Consider the following 20,216-nt stretch of genomic DNA (forward strand, 5'->3'; position numbering starts at 1 on the left):
GGCACAGAAAGCGCTCTTTTTTCTTTACAGGGAGGGGGTCCCTGGAGGATTCCTGGGAATATTCTCTGGTGAAGCATGCAGAAAAAGTGACAGTGCATTTCCAACTAACTGGTCTGAAAGGTTGGGCAAGATGTCATTTAAGAGACGTAGAGAACATATAAAAACTATACCTCATTTCCCTATTATGCTACAGCCCAAAAGCACATGACAACAGTACTTTGTAATAGGGTCCATCAGAATTTCTCATTTCAGAAAACTATCTTAGTCTTTTATTTTGAAACATCACTCCTAGTTTTATGGAGGACTTAAAAACAAACAAATAAGATTATGTTTTAATAATAACTAAAGCTTCATTAGAGCTTATAATAATTTGGAGGGTCATGGAAGAGTCTGGATTAATTTGCTGAGTAAATGGATTTCTGCTTATCTAAAACTAAATGGAAATGCACTGTATCTTTTCCAAATGAACGGGTAGCATCATTGGTGGGCAACCTACTCACCGGGCTATGAGAGATTTTCTATAGTCAGCAAGGGGGAGAGAGGGGGACAGAAGGATAATATTTTAAATGCAAGAGAAAACTAGGCCAGTTAAATGTTTTTTCAACCATCCTCTGAAACTGTTTTTCAAGAACAGTTTTTTTTTCCTCTGACCCAAGTCAGTTTATAGGTAGCTATGAAATTATCAAAGCACTTTTAAACTGTAGATAAGCAATAATTACGCTTCCCTTAAAAAATTCCATGTTGTCTTAAAAAGGCTTTATTATAAATGAAACACTTAAGACTTCTTGATTAAGCTTTAATCAGAACACTTGGGTATTCTAGTGTATTAAGTCTATAAGTAGACTAATATTTTTTATGAAATGTCCAAACATTAATTTTTGGTAATTAATCATAGACTTTTCTTAATTTTTACCATACGTTCTAGATTTTTGAGCTTAAACACCAGTTCAAATCATCCTAGAGGTTTTCATTCCTGGTGTGTAATCAGAAATACTCAGTGATGTGATGTGTAATTTGTGCTTAGACTACTTCTTCTGTGGGTTTCAATGAAAGCAACGGTAAAAATGCCCATGATGAAAACCAGTTTAATTAACAATCACAAATCAGAACAGACTCTTTGCTTTCAGCTTCTCTGCTAAAGTGTTGTTCAGGCTGACAAAGAATCTGAGACATGGTCTGGCCATTAAAGGAGATTCAACAGGAAAAAGAATGCCACTAAAATGTGAAGAGACCTTCCTATAAATTAAAAGCAGGCAATGCAACTACTAAACAGTTATTTGGATTAAAAGAAGAAACTGGCTCAAATCTTCCCTTATCACCTACCACAGTTAGATTATCTCATCAATACTTTAAAATACTCAAAGAAAAGCCAATAAAATTCATAGTATATAAAGTTTTATATGTAGTTTTATATAAAGTATACATAAAACATAAATTGGCAAGAAGGACTCAAGAATTTGAAGTTATAAAATTATTTAGACAATACTAAATTCTTACTTTACATACTGCCAACATTCATAAAAAATTCATGGGTCTCAAAATATAAAACATAACACAACTGACTTTTGAATTCTGGATAGTAAGGTTTTTATTAAGATAAAAATTAAATTTAAAAAATTTCTTTTTCTTTTTACCATTAGGCCATAGATCTCTGAAGAACTCCGGACATTTGGAAGAATTTTCATTGGAATTTCAAAAAATCTAAAAAAAAATCAGTAAAATAAGATTGGGTACATAATACTATTTTAAGTAAACATCTAGAAACATTTATATGAATTTAAAGGCATGCAAACAAAAATTTAAAATGGGCATATTTGAGAGTTGAGTTAAATGGGAAGAAATAAATAAGCCAGCAGTAGGCTTAGATATTTAACACTCTAACTTTACATAAAGAAATCAATACAAAAGCAAAAGTACACAAAAAACAAAGTACTTTTATAAAGGAACCTAATTTTCCTTGAAGAATAATTGAGACAATTACTTAATTTGGCCTGTTTATTATATATGCAATAATAGTCTCTTACAGGGAGCCCAGTCTTGTGCTCTGTGATGAACCAGAGGGTGGGATGTGGTAGGGGAGGGAGGCTCAAGAGGGAAGGTGTATATATACATATTTGCATTGTTGTATGGCAGAAACCAACACAACATTGTAAAGCGATTATCCTTCAATTAGAAAAAAAAGTATACAACATAGACTTGTATATTGTAGTTAAATATCAACAAAGTTTGGTGCTCCACTGACAATCTGAAAATAATTAAGATTTAGGTTATTGACAGGCAACAAATTGGAAAACTATTCTGAGGGCAAAACACAACTCACTCGCAGAGCTCTTTATCCCATTCCAAAGAATGGATGTTGAAAAGCATTGTCCTGCTTGCATTTGTTACATCTGTACAATGTACCCCTCCACTGGCTCCTCCTGTCAAGCTCTGGACAGAAGAAAATGACATGTTAAATCTGTACTTATTTGCAATTTAATTTCTACTTTGTCAAGAGCCAGAATCTGTTGCAGAGCCCATACAGCAAGAGAATGGAACATTTCAATTACTTCATCTTCTAGTGTTCTTTGGTATCCAACAGAAATACAATGTAACAGAACCACATTGACCCACACATGTAATTGGATATTTTCTAGTTGCTACAATTAAAAAGCATAAAGAAGCAGGAGAAATGAATAATACTGTAAGTTTTATTTAACTTAATATATTCAAAATATCCTTTCAATGTATGAAACTATTACTAAGACATTTTACCTTCTTTTTTGTATTAACTCTTTGAAATGCAGTGTATACTTTACACTCATGCACACCTCAATTCAGACCTGCCGCATTTCAAGTGCTCCATGGCCATATGTGGTCAAGTGGCCATCATAGTAGACAGTAGTTCTAGTTGATGGTTAATGAAAACAAAAAAATCAGTTTTGCTTTCATCCTCTTATCTTTGGAAGATGCAGAGTCTTATTAAATTTGATGTGCCTACCTCTTGGGATGTTATTGACCTGTGTTGCTCCTGTTCTTGTTGTATGTGTGCATGTGTGTGTGTGCACGCATGTGTGCCAGTTTTGAAGTAACAATTCTCACCGGGCTGCACTGCACTGATCCAAGCACCTATCCTGAACGCAGAGCTTTAAACTCTCTTATGTTAATACCCTTGGACCTGAAATACAAGGACTGCTGCTTTCTTTTATGTAGAAGCAGTGAGAAATAAGAAAGGAACACAAGTGCAGCAATGGCATCATGTGGGAACAGGGGAGGAAGGGGACAGCTCAATGTGCTCCCTCGAGTGTCCTGCAGCTCACAGTTCAACATACTGCCTTACTCTGGCTCCAGGCAATGGTGAGAACTATTGTCTGAATTATTTCAACTGTGACTAAAACATATGAAAGCTGCTGGCCATGAACACAAAGCATAGCGTGCCCTGGCCAAGACAGGGAGGGCTGGGGAAGGCGCCACTTCCTGATAGAGGGTTTTGTCTGATCTGTTCTGTGGATCTGGCAAGTGACAAGAGGGGCAATGTTCCTTTAACGTTCTCCTGAATGTTGAAAAAAAATAATAATCCCACACTTACAGAAGTGTTTGCAAATGAAATTATATGTCTGGGATTTGTTTTAAAATTATCCATGGGGAGAAGGAGTGAGTATAGTGGGAACAAGTTTGGCCATAGCCAATGACTGTAGCTGACTCATTATTCTAGAGGTTCATGGCACTATTCCCTCCATGGTTTGGGTGTATTTGAAAATACCCTTGAAAATAACTGAGAATAAGAAAGGCAGGGAGATAAGGAGAGGGAGGGAAGAGAAGATATGTATGTATCTGGGAAATGTTTGTTTCTACTCATTCATGTTCAGTTTAGGGAAGAAGATTATATATCAGAAATTTCCACTATGATTTTTCATATCGTGGCCTAATTGAGTAATAGACAGCTATATTATGTTGAAAGCAAATGCTAAAAAGTAGTCCCAGGTGTATTACCATGTTAAATAGTAGAAAATAGAAGAGACAATTTCTTCTAAGAAATGGCTAGTGGAAAAGAAGTACAGTTAACCCTTGTACAACACAGGTTCAAACTGTGCTGGCGTGCTTATATGTAGATTTTTAAAATAAAAACTATAGTATTACACAATCTGTAGATACAGACTGCTAACTATCTCTGGTGGGTCCTAGAGCCAGTCCCCTGCATGTACCAAAGGAGTGAATAATAGGCAAGGGATACAGGCGACTGAAATTTACTACTTGATAATTACCTAAATTAGTTATGCTAAAGGTAACAGACATGAGATATGGCTTTGGCAATCATCCTTCATTTTTACTGAAACAAGGCAAGAAAAAATCAAAAGGAAGTAGCCAAAAATGCCTCTCAAATGGCAGCTGAAATTTTCTGCTATTTCTTGAGTGGCTTTTCTTAATGATGCTGCCAACTAAGAAGTTTGAAACTCTCCATAGAAAAAAGATAAGCAATTTAAAAATGTTTTCCATACATACATGATTTTTAAACATACCCAAATAAGCCATGAATCAATGGTCCCAAAAAGAGCTCTATCTTCTTCAACGGCCTTTTGAACTTTTCTCACATTGTCAAGGAGCCAACGAAGCTTCACCGCACTGAAATAAGTGCTAAGTGGAAGGCCTGTCTTGGACTAAAAACAGTTATGACATTCAGCCAGGAAATGAAACTCATAACAGCTTAAAATAAAACACCAAATCAAAAAGGTCAACAAATTACAAAATATGCAATGACCCTAAAGGCAATCTCAAAGTATTATGGATAAAAAACACTTTTCCTATCTCGTGGCACAGGAAAGCATGTTGGTGAACAAAAATCAGAGTGATATGTTTGCAGTTCAAAGAGCATCCATGTAGCCAGATAAAGAGAAAATTAAATGACACATGCCCTGAAACCTAGATAGCTCAGCCACAGATGTTAACTTTTGTGATAAGTTAGTATTACACACAGAACCTAGTCCCAAACCCTGCCTTTTATTTTATATTCAGTGAAATTAATATTTAAAACTATTAAAAATCAGAGTGCAAGTTTATCAATTCATAAACTAATGACCACAATCAGAAGATTGTTTTAAGATAGATTAGACTTAACAAAAACAATATATTTGTGTGCTAAAAATATAATAAATACATAGTCAAACACACATACATATTCAAATAACATAAAATTGGTGGACGATAGAGCTCAAAGACACGCCAGATGAAAGCAACTCAAAGTTGTTCTATTTAAGAAAGTAGTTGCCAGTTGAAATACAGTGTTGTACACATGAAACTTATATGATTTTACAAACCAAAGTTACTTCAATTAATTTACATAGTGTGTGTGTGTGTATATATATATAAAGATTGAGTTTGCATAAATTCCACAAATACATTCAACAAAGGGAAGGTTAACTGAATAAAGGATAGAGGGTAAAAATGAAACACAGGTTTCCTTGAGAATGGATCCAGTCCAATTCATTTTAGTTATCATATTAAACACTATATTTAGAAGGGCTGGTGAAAGTGATTAAAAAAATACATCAAAATAATGCAACTATCTTTTCCTTCTCAATCCCCATTCTCATTTAGCACCTCACCTAACTGCAGGAAGTGATCCCTTTTCCTTCTCACCTCCCATGGATATGCATAGTAAAAAATCTCTATTTAACACTGTAATGCAACCTTGTAAGTTAAGAATCTTAGCTCACAGTTTACTGTGAAAAGATCCATGCTCAAAAATTATAATAGAAATGACATATGGGCTTTAGAAATAATAGAAATAACATATGCTTCTTTCATTTGAGGGACCAAGGGTCATCCCACAAACCAAAGAGTAAGGTAGCATATTAAAAAGCAGAGACATTACTTTGCCAACAAATGTCTGTCTAGTCAAAGCTATGGTTTTTCCAGTAGTCATGTGTGGATGTGAAAGTTGGACTATAAGGAAAGCTGAGCACTGAAGAATTGATGCTTTTGAACTGTGGTGTTGGAGAAGACTCTTGAGAGTCCCTTGGACTGCAAGGAGATCCAACCAGTCCATCTTAAAGGAGATCAGTCCTGGGTGTTCATTGGTAGGACTGATGTTGAAGCTGAAACTCCAATCCTTTGGTCACCTGATGCAAAGAGCTGACACATTTGAAAAGACCCTGATGCTGGGAAAGATTGAGGGCAGGAGGAGAAGGGGACGAGAGAGGATGAGATGGTTGGATGGCATCACCGACTCAATGGACATGAGTTTGGGTGGACTCTGAGAGTTGGTGATGGACAGGGAGGCCTGGCATGCTGTGGTTCATGGGGTCGCAAAGAGTCAGACACGACTGAGCGACTGAACTGAACTGAACTGTGGCTCAGCTGGTAAAAAATCCGCCTGCAATGCAGGAGACTTGGGTTCAATCCCTGGGTTGGGAAGATCCCAACCCAGAATGGAAAGGCTACCCACTCCAGTATTCTGGCCTGGAGAACTCCACGGACTGTATTAGTCCATGGGGTCGCAGAGTCAGACATGACTGAGTGACTTTCACTTTCACACTTTCACTTTCAGAATCAACAACCACAAGAAACTACCATTTAAGAGTCCCACTGACAAATATAAAGGGAATAAACCAAAAGCCCCAAACAAACAAACCAAAAATCAAACAAACAAAAAACTCTGGAATTTCCTTTTGGATACTAGGAGAACTTGACCTTGCTAACAAAAGTACCTCACCTGTTTCAAAATTTTTCTCCCCGTTTGTCTGAAGAGAGATCTATATAAGGACCGAAAACTAGGCAATTTTTTGGCATCTTCATGTGAAGAAAATTGGAAGAGGAATTCACGTAAAGGCTGGAGTGTATTCTACTTTCTCTCCCTGAGTCCAGATGCCTAAAACCTCAAAAGCACCCAGAACTTTCTTTGATGGATGGTGAAAAAGCAAGAGAGAAGGATCTGGAAAGCATGGTGGAATTATAGAAGCACTCCCTAGAGAGTATGGTTTAAGCCACTGGGACACTTTATCATCCCCTCCAGCCTATTTATCTTGGAACATTATTTCTCCAATTAACCACAGGGCAAGGAAGACAGGTAATTATCTGTAGAGAAATATTCTATAAATTGTATTAAATAACAATTGTGCAATAAGACAGAAAGACTGGTGAAATCTCCAAGCTTTTTTTCTGTTAAATGAGCATTTTAATAGCATATTTTTGAAGAGATCTCTTACCTTGACAAAGTTATTATTTCCTGGGATTCTTTTACTAAGACTCTCAACAGTAGACTGGGTTCTTAGATCAAGCCACACTATAGATCAAAACACAATAATAAATATGAAAAACTTGATTTTAAAAAAATCAGACCTTAATGAAATCACTGTCAAGGATAGGAGACCGATTAGTTTCTATAAGCAATTAAAATGCTGTAGCTTACCAAAGACAGAAATTAGAAAATTAGAAATGAATGGGCATATTGTTAGAAGAGAGGATAAATTTATGAGGGAGAACTTAAAGCTTTTATGCAAAATTATAGACCAAGTTAGGAGAATAATACATACCTTAGGGTGCTGATTTTGTATCCTTTTTATAGAAAAAGATGAAAAAACTGTTTTGGATATGGACTTTTTATGCATACACGAGTGCAGAAAAAAATCTAAATGCAAGGCAGGCTAGTTGCCAGGGCAAAATGCACAACTCAGGATCACTGTACTAGGTATAAAAGGCTGTACCTTGGAAAAACTGGGTAGCAATTTGTGACAAAGTAGAGAACCTGACACTATTATAGAGGGGAAAAATTAGATTCATTTGCTTATGTACAGAATGCTTATATTAAACTCTTTCAAAGTAGACTAGAATCCAGAATCATTACACGAATCATTTAAAGGTCACCATTCTTTCTCCTTGCTAGATTATAAAGTAAACTCTCCACTTTAACAGATCAACCTTGTTTTCACTGAGTAACTATCACTCGCTTTCTGATCTCCCTAAGTAGGAAGTTGTGTTCTGATTTACGACAGAAGGCTTGAGAAAGAGAACGCATTAAAGGGTATACAAAGCAATTGTGAAAGATAAACAATAGTATCAGCTGAGCTTTATTTGTCAGATTTCAGTTCTGAACCAAACTTTTGTAACTTTGAATATGTGAGTGCTCACTCGATATTTTTAGGCACTGACTATGCTCAGATGCCTCCTGAAAACAGTCTATTTAAAGGGCACCAGGAAGATCATGCATGCTTGTCTGCTACCCATGTGAGTGCTGGCAGTTATTGTCTAGTTTGGTTCACCCTTAACTATACTATGCCTTTCTCTTCATTTAAAAACCAGTTACTTCCTGTTGTGGATTTTAATCAATTCTTTTTAATTACTTAAAGCATTATTTCCCTTGAGGGCAGTCTGTGCTTGATTTTGATGGTGGCTACTTTGCAGGAGAATTGAATCAGGGACTTCAGGATACTATACTGCTGTGGTCCCCAATCTTTTTGGCACCAAGGACTGGTTTCATGGAAGACAATTTGTTCCAGGACAAGGGAGGGGGAGAGGGGTGATGATTCAAGTGCAGTAGGGTTCGAGCTCCTACGAGAATCTAATGCTGTTGTTGATCTGACAGAGGCAGTAATGTGAGGGATGGAGAGCGGCTGTAAATACAGGTGAAGCTTTGCTTGCTTGCTTGCTTGGCCTCCATTCACCTCCTGTTGTGTGGCCCAGTTCCTAACTGGTCACGGACCAGTACTGATCCACGGCCTGGGGGTTGGGGACCCCTGCTATACTGGTTTCCAAAGTAAAAAACAAGGCTCTTCATCACCAAGGAAACAGGAGGCAAAGAGGAAGCCCATGGAAATACACGGCCAAGCAGTGACCCCTGCTTTTTGCTGCCAGGCATCCATTCTTTTTGCTGCTGGGAGCTGTAGCTCTGATTCTCTTTAGGAAACCACCCCTCCTTCAACCTCAGCCTGAGATTCCACCCTACCCTCGGCTCTAGGATCTTGTGCCCAATGATTGATTTTTGTGCTTAGTCCGCAAGAGTCCCTGTTCTCAGCTCAGCTTGGGAGTGTGCAGCTGGGACCTGCTGCGCCCTGGAAGAGAGCTGAATCAGCCACAACTGGAGTCAACCTCAAAGAGACAGACTGGTGGGGGACCCAGGTGATACTGTCTGACCCAGGAATCAAACAGCCCCTGAACAAAACTACTCACAGAACTCCTGTTTTTTTCCCCTTATAACTTCATTTTAGTTGGGGCTGACTTTTCTATGACTTGCCCTGGGATGGATACAAGCCATTAGCAGAAGCATCATGGAGTCTCCAAGGTCTCCTGTGTCCAGGGAAAATGACAATCTATCCACTTTGTCCACAGAGGCAGTGGTGTGTGACTGTGACCCAAGTGGACCTTCCTCATAGGCAAGCAACCCTAGCAGGTGTTAACGGCTGGACCAGAGTAGTTGGGCAAAGTAGAGGCATTCTAGAGAAAAGTTTTAAATCTGTGACAGGTAGAATTCACAAACACATCTCAGTCCTCCATGTTTCAAACTACAATGGGCTAGGGGTTTAAAAATCAATGTAAATTTGATTACCTATGCAAAAAAAAAAATGAAATAAGATGGGTTAGGATGGAAAATGTCAACATTCACTGAACTCAGCAGGATAAATATTGACTTATGAAACTTTGTTTTAGTTATGCTGGTTTGCTGAATCATGAGGCAAAATTTATTTTTTATCAAGTGACACTGCTCTAGGCTTTAGGCTTTTTTTGCTTACTGATTCAAAGCCTTCCAGATCAGCATTTTTCTATATTTTAATGGACATAAAAATTACTAGGGAGTTTAAAGATAAATCCCACTGTCAGAAATTCTAGGACAATAGTTCTGGGGAGGGGGCCCAGAAATTACACCTTTTAAATAAATGTCCTCTCTTTAAGAAACACTGCGAGACTCAACAGCAGTGGTTCTGATCCAGAAAGCTCACCTGAACCACCTGGAAAACTTTGAAATCACATCCTGGTCCCTACATCAGAGGATTCTTATTTTATTTTTTTCCTTTTGTGGCCATGCTGCATGGCATGTGGGATCTCAGTTCCCCAACCAGGGAAATGAACCCGCACCCCCTGTAGTAGAAGTGTGGAGTCTTAACCACCAGGGAAGTCCCTGCATTGTAGGAATCTGGTTGTGAGTCCAGGCAAGGAGAGCCTGAGTCCTCCTACCTGTGTTATTCCGTGTTCTGCTCAAGCTTGAGAACCTCTTTTTTAGGGCATGTTCTTTAGGACACTGAATTTGTTCCAATTGTTAATTTCAAAACAAAACTAGACACACACTGATGATCAAGTGGCTCTGTGACTCCACTGCTCTTGGACAAGGACTACTTAAGTTAACGGGGCACCATGCTCCTCCCTTAAAAGCTTCGAAGTACCCACAGTACTGGTATCTGGTACCAGTATCTGGTATCCATAGAATGAACTGAAGAGAGTCAAAACACTGGAGGTGAAATCTACATTTTTGACTTGGCCGCCAACAAGCTATGTGACTCAAGCAAGTCTCATTTCCCTTTAGGACCTGGGTTTCCAAAATATAAAATAAGGCAGTTTAGACTAGCTGGTTTCAGAAGTCCCTCTCCTTCCATTATCCCATGATCATGGAAGGCTGGCAGAATTTTTGTTTTTATAACTCAAGTATAAAGTGATTAGAATACATGGAATGAATTAGTAAAACTGCCAAAGAGGAAAATGTCAGTGGTTGGTACACTACCAAGCAATACACAAATGCTTGAAATTAATTGAATTAAGAACAAAGGAAAATTAGAAAACTCATTAAAGGAGCTAAGATGGCAGAATTACATGAGCAGAATAAGAGACCAAAAGCCAAAGAGAAGATCCCGAGCAGGAGGACTAAGCCCCATGTGGAGGTAATTTCTGAGAACAATCAGAAGAGGTGCTAGATCCAGAACCAACAGCAGCAGTCAATTTTCCCCAACACGTCGGAGTTGGAAGCTGGGGCGTGAGCAAGAGCCAGAGCACCAATACCTGAGGAAGCGCCAGCAGCTGGAACTGAAGAGCCAGAGGGAACAACGGCAGCTGGATCTGAAGGACCAGGAGAAACTGGAGCAGCTGGAGCATTAGGAGAAATAATGGCAATTCATGCTAGAGATGGCCAGGTTCAAGGTTTGCGTTCTCTTCCTGACCATTTAGGACATGTGGGCTCACATGGGCAAGTTCATCAATGAACAGTCTTCTACCCATTTGAGTGTAGAAAAAGGTAAGGAAGAGACGTGGAGCAGAAGGGGAACAGAGGCTGTCCAGTCAGTCTCTGGTTCAATAGCATTTCCGGCTGGACAAAGATCAGGTCAATTCCTGCCTCTTGTTCAGATGACTCTTCCCTACCTGGCCACACAGTCTGTGTCTGGCTCAGTTGGTTATTGACTGCTGACCCAACTGCAGAACTGAAATGCTGTGTGATGCAGTGAGTGAGTGCATCACTAGGGGACGTATGAGTGGAATGTTAAGGGAACTGCTCGTCTCTGCAGAAGTGGGCAGGGCACCCATAGGAAGACAAGTGGCTTTGGGAAGGCAGTGCCCCAGGAAAGCACTTCCCTGGAAGGGTGGCAGGAGGAAAAGTCCACAGAAAGCAACAGCATGTCTAGAGGGAACAGGGAATTGCTCAGTCCCAAAGTGATTCAGAAAAACATCGGAAGGAAAACAGAGTCCAGAACACCATACAGCCTGTTTCTAGAAAACACATCCCTTACTTAGACTAAATAAACTGGATTTAAATGGTTCCCACCATCAAATGAATAGGTTCCAAAAACCCAACTTAGGTGACCTGGAATTTGTCTTTGTATTAAATGAAGTCATATCCAATATATGTCTCATAGATTTAGTTTGTTCTGAAAAACAAAATTTTAAGAGTAAAGAAAAATGCAGTTGCCTCAAAGCCCATGGGTCAAGGTTAATTGAGTGATGTAGTAAAGAGTATAGGGGAAGAAATCTGTTTTAGAATATTTAGAAATTTGAATCAGTTTTGGTTAGTCATAACAATAGAAGGGAAATGTACCAAAGGGTGGGGGGAAACCACACTAGAGATCATCTAAATTATTTTCAGTTGACTAGAAGCAAAGGCAAATAATACAGCTCCTAGGGATGGTTTGCTATGAGGTGCTACTAGCCTGACAGTGAGATAAGGTAAGGCCACAGGTTATGGAAGAACTAAGCAAGGACTGCTGACAGTTACACTCAATGTTATTGGGTTGCTTTCCCCACAATGGACATTAAATCTAGGAAACTAGATTTAACTGCTATGTGTTATGGTGATTAGCCAAAAGTTAAGCTATTATAATTAAGCTGAGTATGAGGTCATTTGTAAAGGGGAAGAGACTGTCCCTCAGCTGATGACATTTTCTGAAATCAGGTGGGGCCCAAAAGAAAAATGGAGAGTTGGGGGAGGGGGCGGTGAATGAAAACATGTATGTCAAAATTTGGGGGCTGAAACCTATTTCAGCTTTTAGGTGTATAAATGTCAAGATGCCAATGGCTGACGTGAGTGCATGTGACCCCTGGTAGGCTCTGCGTTTCCCCTAAGAAAGAACACCTGCTGTTTAAACCAGCCATTTCATCTGGCGTTCCTGGACTGAAAAGGTCATCAGCCAATTCAGAATAGTGGCCACGTTCTGAACACTTACTGAAGCCTGATAGTCTGCTAGGCATTGTTTTAAGTGTCCCATGTGTATTAATTCATTGATCCTCAAGCCTATGAGGGCCGCTTTTAATTTCTCCAGGTTAATCACTCAGGAAACAGGCACAGAATGGCAGTAAGTGGAAAAGGCAGAATTTGAACCCAGAGTCTGAGTCCAGAATTAAATCTCTATGATATAGATGTAACCAAGAAGAAGTCATAGCCTTAAATAGAATATGAAAAAACATAGCTCCAAGTTGAACTCTAATTTAGATTCTTTTTGTTTAAACTGGCAGAATTGAGGAATCCAAGCACCACAAAATATGGCAGTATTTCTTTACCCAGGATTGAAGGAGATGTAAGGCATTCAAAGAACTATGTAACAACAGATATGACAAAACGAAAAATAAGTGGATTGTGACAGAGTGGAATACTCCATATTTTAACAAAAAATAACAACCTGCTCCCTTCCCAAGAAAAACAATACAATACAAAACCACACCTTTGTTGTTTAAGACCAAGCCTGCTTAGGAGTTTTAGGAAGTTTGCCAGCTATGGTTTTCTTTCATGTTGATACTCTGAAACATATCCCAGTTCCCAAAAAAGATAAAAGAATGGAGCTTATCAAGGTTCCTTCAGATTTCAACAGATGACTAACCAGATTTAATCATTGGCCTGGGGTGAACTAATATGCAAAAAATTTTTAAAAATGCAAAGGGAATGACCAATGTCTAAAACTGTCACTCTCTGCATAAAGAGTCCTGTGTCACAGGAAACTTTAAATCCAGTACCTTAGAAAAAATGTTTGTAATACCATTTAAAGAAGGAATAATGGTTGAGAGACACATGATTTTTATTGGTGGTTTTCTGTAATATACTACAGGGCTCACATCAGTGACTCTGGCCTCCCTGGATATTAGTCCTTACTATGAATAATATTTTGACATTAAATCCTGAATTGTGTTCGACAGAAAGCTACCACGATGAGGGTCCTATTGTACTTGGCTTGCCGTGCACACCAAGCAACTTCAGTAGTGAGTGACGAAACTTAGCCGAGAAGTGGGGAAAGAGCCAGGCCATCTGAGTCAAGCCAGAATGTTTCCCCGGCAGCATCAGTGAAATATGTATATGAATTTGCAAAAATATCAGTTGCTTCAAGCCTTCCCCCACTCAACATCTGAACTACCTGTGGAGCTTTGTGCTTCTTTATCGGTTTAGTCTGTGGTACATTTGTCAATATAAACCTCCTTTTTAATACTATTAAGAAGACAGCAAAGCCTGTAGACCACTAAAAAAAAAAAAGGTGGTTCTGGAAGGAAAAGGCTTAGAAAAATGGTGGGGAGAGGAGTGGAAGGAATTCTTTGGAAAATATTGATGAAGATAATGCTGAGAGGGAGAGAGAAAAGTCAGAGGGATGAGGAAAATGAAAGACAGGCGAGAGAAGGCAGAGGCCTGCTTCAGATCCAGGGCCACAAAGCTGCTGCAATCCACCTGTGAGACCATCATGGTAAACGGCTGCATCATGCCACAGGGACTAGGAAGGAGGGATGTGTTTTTATCTCCACCTTGGGTACCATACCAATGTTCACCTCGCCAATCACAGAACTAACATAGAAACGCTAAGACAATATGAAGCTTCTGAAACAGACCATCTGTGCCTCAATGGATACCTTTGCATGTTTTTCTATCTCATAAGCATACCGTTAGAAAAGATGTCAAACGACAAACACACCCTAATGACAAGGAAGAACAAATAGCCTGTCTTGGTCTTCAGTGTCTTCCCCAAGCCTGTTTCATGTCCACTAATAGGACCCCGAATTTCTCCTCTCTGTTATTGTACAGGGGCTGAGTGAGTAGATTACCTATCCAGGACCCCATAAAAATGGTGACATAGTAAAAAGCAATAAAAAAAAGAAGACTGTCCCTCTCTTGTGCTTGCCTATAACAAATACTGTTCATCGGTTATATTATTTACTAAGTAAACAGAGAGAAAAATGAAGAAGCACAGGATAGGCATCGAGTTAGAAAAGGTTTACATGAGGAAGGGACAAGGAAGGAATAAAATATATAGAAAGAGAAAGAGGGAAAAAGTTGAAAACCCACAGGCCATGATATAAATGAAGACAAAGAAGCTCAAAGACAAAGATATGTAAAAAGCTGATTCTGTTTTCATCAATTCCCTTTCATGTTGTTTCAAGATAAAGCTGCTAAAGATTTCATATTGTGTTGATATTCTCAACTGAAAACTTGCATGGACATATGCCACCTTAGTATTTCCTGGGTGGAAGAAAATTGGAGGCAGAATTTATCCTTGTCATGACTTAGTGGCGTCTCCTCCCAGCTAATTACTCTCTGTCCTCCTTTTCTATTCTCTTTCCTTGTCTAGCCTCCAAATTTCTACCCCTAGCCTTCTGTGTCACCAAGGCAAGCATAGTAACTGCCTGGTTTGTCACTATCTGCCTAGGAGTCATCACAGAACCTGTCTACAGAAAGGCACTTAAACTTGAGTTGCATAAATTAACATAACCTTCATTCTTATGGTGAATTCATCTATAATAAACTGAGACTATATTAACAACTTTTTTTTTTTTGGATGCACCACAAGGCACGCAGGATCTTAGTTCCCTGACCAGGGATCAAACCTGCACCCCTTGCACTGGAAGCGTGGAGTCTTACCCACTGGACCACCAGGGAAGTTCCTGTTATCAACTTTTAAGTCTACATTTTGAACGATCTCTTTATAACAGAGCCACAAATTCTAATTGTCCAGAAATGAGCTTTAATTCCAAGTCCCATATTCAACTTGTCCAAGAGAGAAAGTCATTTTTCTCTCATGTTGGCACTCTTTAAATATTACTTAATTTCCTTCTGTTTCCTCAGGCTAAAAATCTTATAGCCGTGTTTTATTTTTGCCTCATGTTTATGCCCTATTCAATTTCCAAACATACCAGTTGTATCTTTCCTCTGAAAGGTCTGGCCAATTTGTCTCTCCAATCTTACTGTTCTAATCCCATCAGCTCATTAGCAGTTTCAATTAACTCCTTTGCTAGATTTTACTGAAGAGAGTAATCTTGTCCTTTTTAATATGGACTTTACCTTACTTACATGGTAGGATTTAAATGCTTCCTATTTGTCCTTCCTTCCTGGTTCTATTCCTTTTTCTTTCCTTTCCTGCCTTCTTTTTAAAAGTAATGCCATTTTCCCCCTTTATTATACATTATTTACTCTTTTACTGCTTAGCCTAGAGACTACAACATGCATCCTTGACAGTACTGGAACCACAAGACACTTTAACCTCATCTACTAAATATTCCTTTCATGTACTATTGTTGCCATGTAGTATTTAAAATTTTAATATATTTTGAACATCACAATACATTATTATTTTATACAGTCAAAATTCAGCTAGAATGACCTACATATTTTCTCTTTCTTGGCCTCTGTATTCCTCCTTGCATTGCTGAATTTCTACCTGAGAACATTTTTTTCCTTTTACCAGAAAAAAACTGTTTAGTTTTTCTTTCAGTAGGGGTTTGCTTGTAATGATTTTTCTAAGTTTTGGTTTGTCATTGCCTTTATATTTTACCTTCATTTCTTAAGGATATTTTCACTAAATATAGAATTCTAGGTGAATATTATTTTCTTTTAGCACTTCAAAGATTTCATTCCGCTGTACTCTGTTTCCATTGAGAAATCAGCTAGAAGTTTTAGTGTTGCTCTCGTCAAAGTCACGTCCTCTGGCTACTTTAAAATTCTTTTTACCAGTCAGAATGGCTGCGATCCAAAAGTCTACAAGTAATAAATGCTGGAGAGGGTGTGGAGAAAAGGGAACCCTCTTACACTGTTGGTGGGAATGCAAACTAGTACAGCCACTATGGAGAACAGTGTGGAGATTCCTTAAAAAACTGGAAATAGAACTGCCTTATGATCCAGCAATCCCACTGCTGGGCATACACACTGAGGAAACCAGAAGGGAAAGAGACACGTGTACCCCAATGTTCATCACAGCACTGTTTATAATAGCCAGGACATGGAAGCAACCTAGATGTCCATCAGCAGATGAATGGATAAGAAAGCTGTGGTACATATACACAATGGAGTATTACTCAGCCATTAAAAAGAATACATTTGAATCAGTTCTAATGAGGTGGATGAAGCTGGAGCCTATTATACAGAGTGAAGTAAGCCAGAAAGAAAAACACCAATACAGTATACTAATGCATATATATGGAATTTAGAAAGATGGTAACAATAACCCTGTGTACGAGACAGCAAAAGAGACACTGATGTATAGAACAGTCTTATGGACTCTGTGGGAGAGGGACAGGGTGGGAAGATTTGGGAGAATGGCAGTGAAACATGTAAAATATCATGTATGAAACGAGTTGCCATTCCAGGTTTAATGCAGGATACTGGATGCTTGGGGCTGGTGCACTGGGACGACCCAGAGGGATGGTATGGGGAGGGAGGAGGGAGGAGGGTTCAGGATGGGGAACACATGTATACCTGTGGCAGATTCATTTTGATATTTGGCAAAACTAATACAATTTTGTAAAGTTTAAAAATAAAATAAATAAATAAATAATACATCCAGACTGTGAAAAAAATATAATAAAATAAAATAAAATTCTTTTTATCTTTAGGTCTCAGCCTATGTTTGTGTATGGCTTTCTGTGTATATATTTTGCCTGGGGATTCATAGTGCTTCTTGAATTGGTGGCATATTTTTCAACAGTTTTGAAAAACTTTTCTCCTCACTTTCCTTTTCTTCTGGGTCCCCAATTAAAAATATGTTGAACCTTCTTATCTTACTCTATATTTCTCTTACTTTTCTACATTTTCTAAACATTTGTGTGTCTGTGCCTCAGCTGTGTCTAATATGATGTAAAAGTCATCAATGGAGTTTAATACCATTATAAAATTTCTATCCTTAAATTTCTAATTGTTTGCTAAGATTATCAATCTTCCCCATGAATTTCTTGAACATGCAGATCATGGTTAAAGTCTGATAACTCTAGTATTAGGATTTCCTATGGGTCTGTTTGCAATGTCAGTTGTTTCTCTTGGTTTTCAGTCATTCTTGTTTTGAACACCTGATATTTTTTAAATAGAAAACTAGAAATTGTAGAAGAAAAAGGAATGAATAAACAAGCACATCACAAAAAGTCTTCCTGGCAAAATATTTACTGAAATCCTTCACTATAAGTATAACTTCAACTAACCTAGTTGCATTATTTTAAAATGACAACTCAAAGTCCAAAGCTGCATTTCTACAATTCAAAGTTTACAGTTTAACAAGAACTTTCTGGTTTCTGTGAGTAGGCCCTTCCTTTCATGAGGGGGAAAACAAAAAGTAAAACCCTAACTTGTATAAAAAGTTGGCTAACATTTGTCTGTGAAAAAATACTCTCCTAGTCACTAAAACTGTAATATTCTCCTTATATTCAAAATGAGCTGCTCATGAGAATGAGAAGAAAATAAAGATTCAAAAGAGGTACTTTGTCTAATAGGACCTTTGGCTGCAATTCTTTCACCTTTTCTTTGCATCTTTAGTTTTTTATCACCAGTACAGAAGACATACTAAATACTTTCTTATAACACTGTAACATTAAACACCTTGATTTTTTATAAAGATTCTTTCCAAAGGATTCACACTACTCTTACAAAACACTTTTTAAGCACATTTTCTGCTTGAACGTCACTTTTTCCAATCTACACTAAAGTAACTGCAAAGTAAAAATTGCTCACTCCATAAATCATTCCATCTCTGACAACTTCTGTCTCCACTCCCCAACCCATGACCTGTTACTTTATTGACCAAAAAATGGTGCTTTTCTATTTGTGACAGAATGATGCCTTTTAGTGATTGTATATTTAGAACAAAATCTTCCTTTTAGTAAGTGAGAGTGTCATTCAGTGCTCAATTGTCATATGCTGCTAAGAGTGAGACTAAAATATACATGGTTATTTCCACTGAATAAAGCATGATATCTAATGGTGGTATGTTTGAGATTCAGCCTTTCCACCCTGTGGACACAGCCACGTTTATAGCAGAAGGAGCTAAAATGATGAGATTTTTGTTTTCATAAGCTCAGTAGAGTTGATTCAAGTGCCTATATGGGAAGAACAAGTACACAAGTACTTTACGGAGAGGTAGACATGGGACTGGGAACATGTGTAATCTTGAGTTTTGAGGGGAGGAGGAGGTAAAATCTCTTTTAGGTGTCAAAAACAGCAGGGATCACGAAAAGTTCTAGCCATACTGATTCATTTGTCTAATACAAATTATCAGGAAGGGGAGAGCAAAAGAAAGAGTTAATTCAACATGGGAATAACTATCTGAAACTGGTAAATATATAACAACCCATTTCTTAGAAGACTCTTTGAGATTATAGGAAACATGACTACATGCTTTTTGAGCCAGATGTTTTAGCATGACCACATCTGCAAGTAGAAAAAGGCCTTGCATTTGACATCCACGCACAACAGCTTACCCACAGCGTTGTAGAGAGGTTCTCCAGTTAACTTGTCCCAGACTACAGTGGTTTCCCTCTGGTTACTGACACCAATAGCTTTTGAGAGAAAATTAAACAGAAAAGAATTAAAAAAAAAAACCAAGCAAAAATCTGAGGATAGTTCTCTTTTTTTTATATAGGCACAAGTAAACATAACAATGTGGGGAAAAGAAAAAAAAAAAACATTTGGAACATTAGTAGTGGTATTGAGTTGATTTTCTTCAAATGGCCCCAGGAAAAACAAACCTCCAAGTCAAGCTTCTTTTTCTTTCCTACAGACTCCTTCCCTCTTTATTATCAGCACACCATGACATAGACCCAGATCAATAGTGAAAAGAAAGACTCCCAGGTTGGCTTATAAAAAAGGAATGCAATAACTTCCCCAGTTTACAACACCCTATTTATTATGCTGAGGCGACCAACAATAACCTCATTCATTTATTTACTAACTGCTACAAGAAATTTCCATCTGTGTGTGTGCACACACACATATGCATTTAAAAAAAAAACAGCCTTCGATAGAATCCTTCATGCTGGGTAAACTCATATTATGGTTAGTTAGAAATTCAATTTTTTCATGTATTTTAATAATAGTTTACAAGACATAGAGTTTGAATCAGGTATAAGTACAATATGTGATGGCAATTACCTCATACTAACCTATATACAACTCAAGGGCTATAGTTACAGTAAGTTACTCTAAGTAAAATACCATTCCATACCATTTTATTCAGTTTAGCTTGATTCAGCTAAATTGGAGGTTTTCAGACTTGGCTGTACATTACAATCAACTGCAGAGCTTTTATAGAATTCCAGTGCCCAGGGCCTGGAGCAAACATTTTCATTTAACTACCTGGGGTAGCATCGGAGCATTGGTATATTTTTCTTAATACTCCCCACATGCATAGAGTTGCATACGCTGGACTAAAGGGCTCTTTCAGAATTTAACCTTAAAGGCAATATAATCAACCCATATTATGCTCAAATCTCTGGAATTGCCTGTTACGAGACCATTCAGACACCTTCTAGTGAAAAGATACTACCTTTCACAAGGCAAACCAATCTATGCCACACAGCTTTTCTATTTGAAAAAA

General features: G+C 38.1%; 1 protein-coding gene across 5 annotated transcripts in view; it reads right to left on the minus strand.

The window, feature by feature from the left end:
• Window positions 1-20,216, minus strand: part of GK (glycerol kinase) — a 74,924-nt gene that overhangs the window by 33,631 nt on the left and 21,077 nt on the right. For 2 of the 5 annotated variants that reach the window (XM_055564283.1, XM_055564280.1), the window contains exons 4-10: window positions 19,102-19,179; window positions 10,963-11,046; window positions 7,185-7,261; window positions 4,500-4,637; window positions 2,321-2,430; window positions 1,635-1,701; window positions 501-518 (exon numbers count right to left, since the gene is read on the minus strand). In XM_055564283.1, coding sequence (XP_055420258.1) covers window positions 501-518; window positions 1,635-1,701; window positions 2,321-2,430; window positions 4,500-4,637; window positions 7,185-7,261; window positions 10,963-11,046; window positions 19,102-19,179 — 572 coding nt within the window. The remainder of the gene's footprint in view (window positions 1-500; window positions 519-1,634; window positions 1,702-2,320; window positions 2,431-4,499; window positions 4,638-7,184; window positions 7,262-10,962; window positions 11,047-19,101; window positions 19,180-20,216) is intronic. The other 3 variants (XM_055564281.1, XM_055564282.1, XM_055564284.1) reach the window with 3 other exon arrangements.

Source organism: Bubalus kerabau, chromosome X, assembly GCF_029407905.1.
Source record: "Bubalus kerabau isolate K-KA32 ecotype Philippines breed swamp buffalo chromosome X, PCC_UOA_SB_1v2, whole genome shotgun sequence".
NCBI lineage: Eukaryota > Metazoa > Chordata > Mammalia > Artiodactyla > Bovidae > Bubalus > Bubalus kerabau.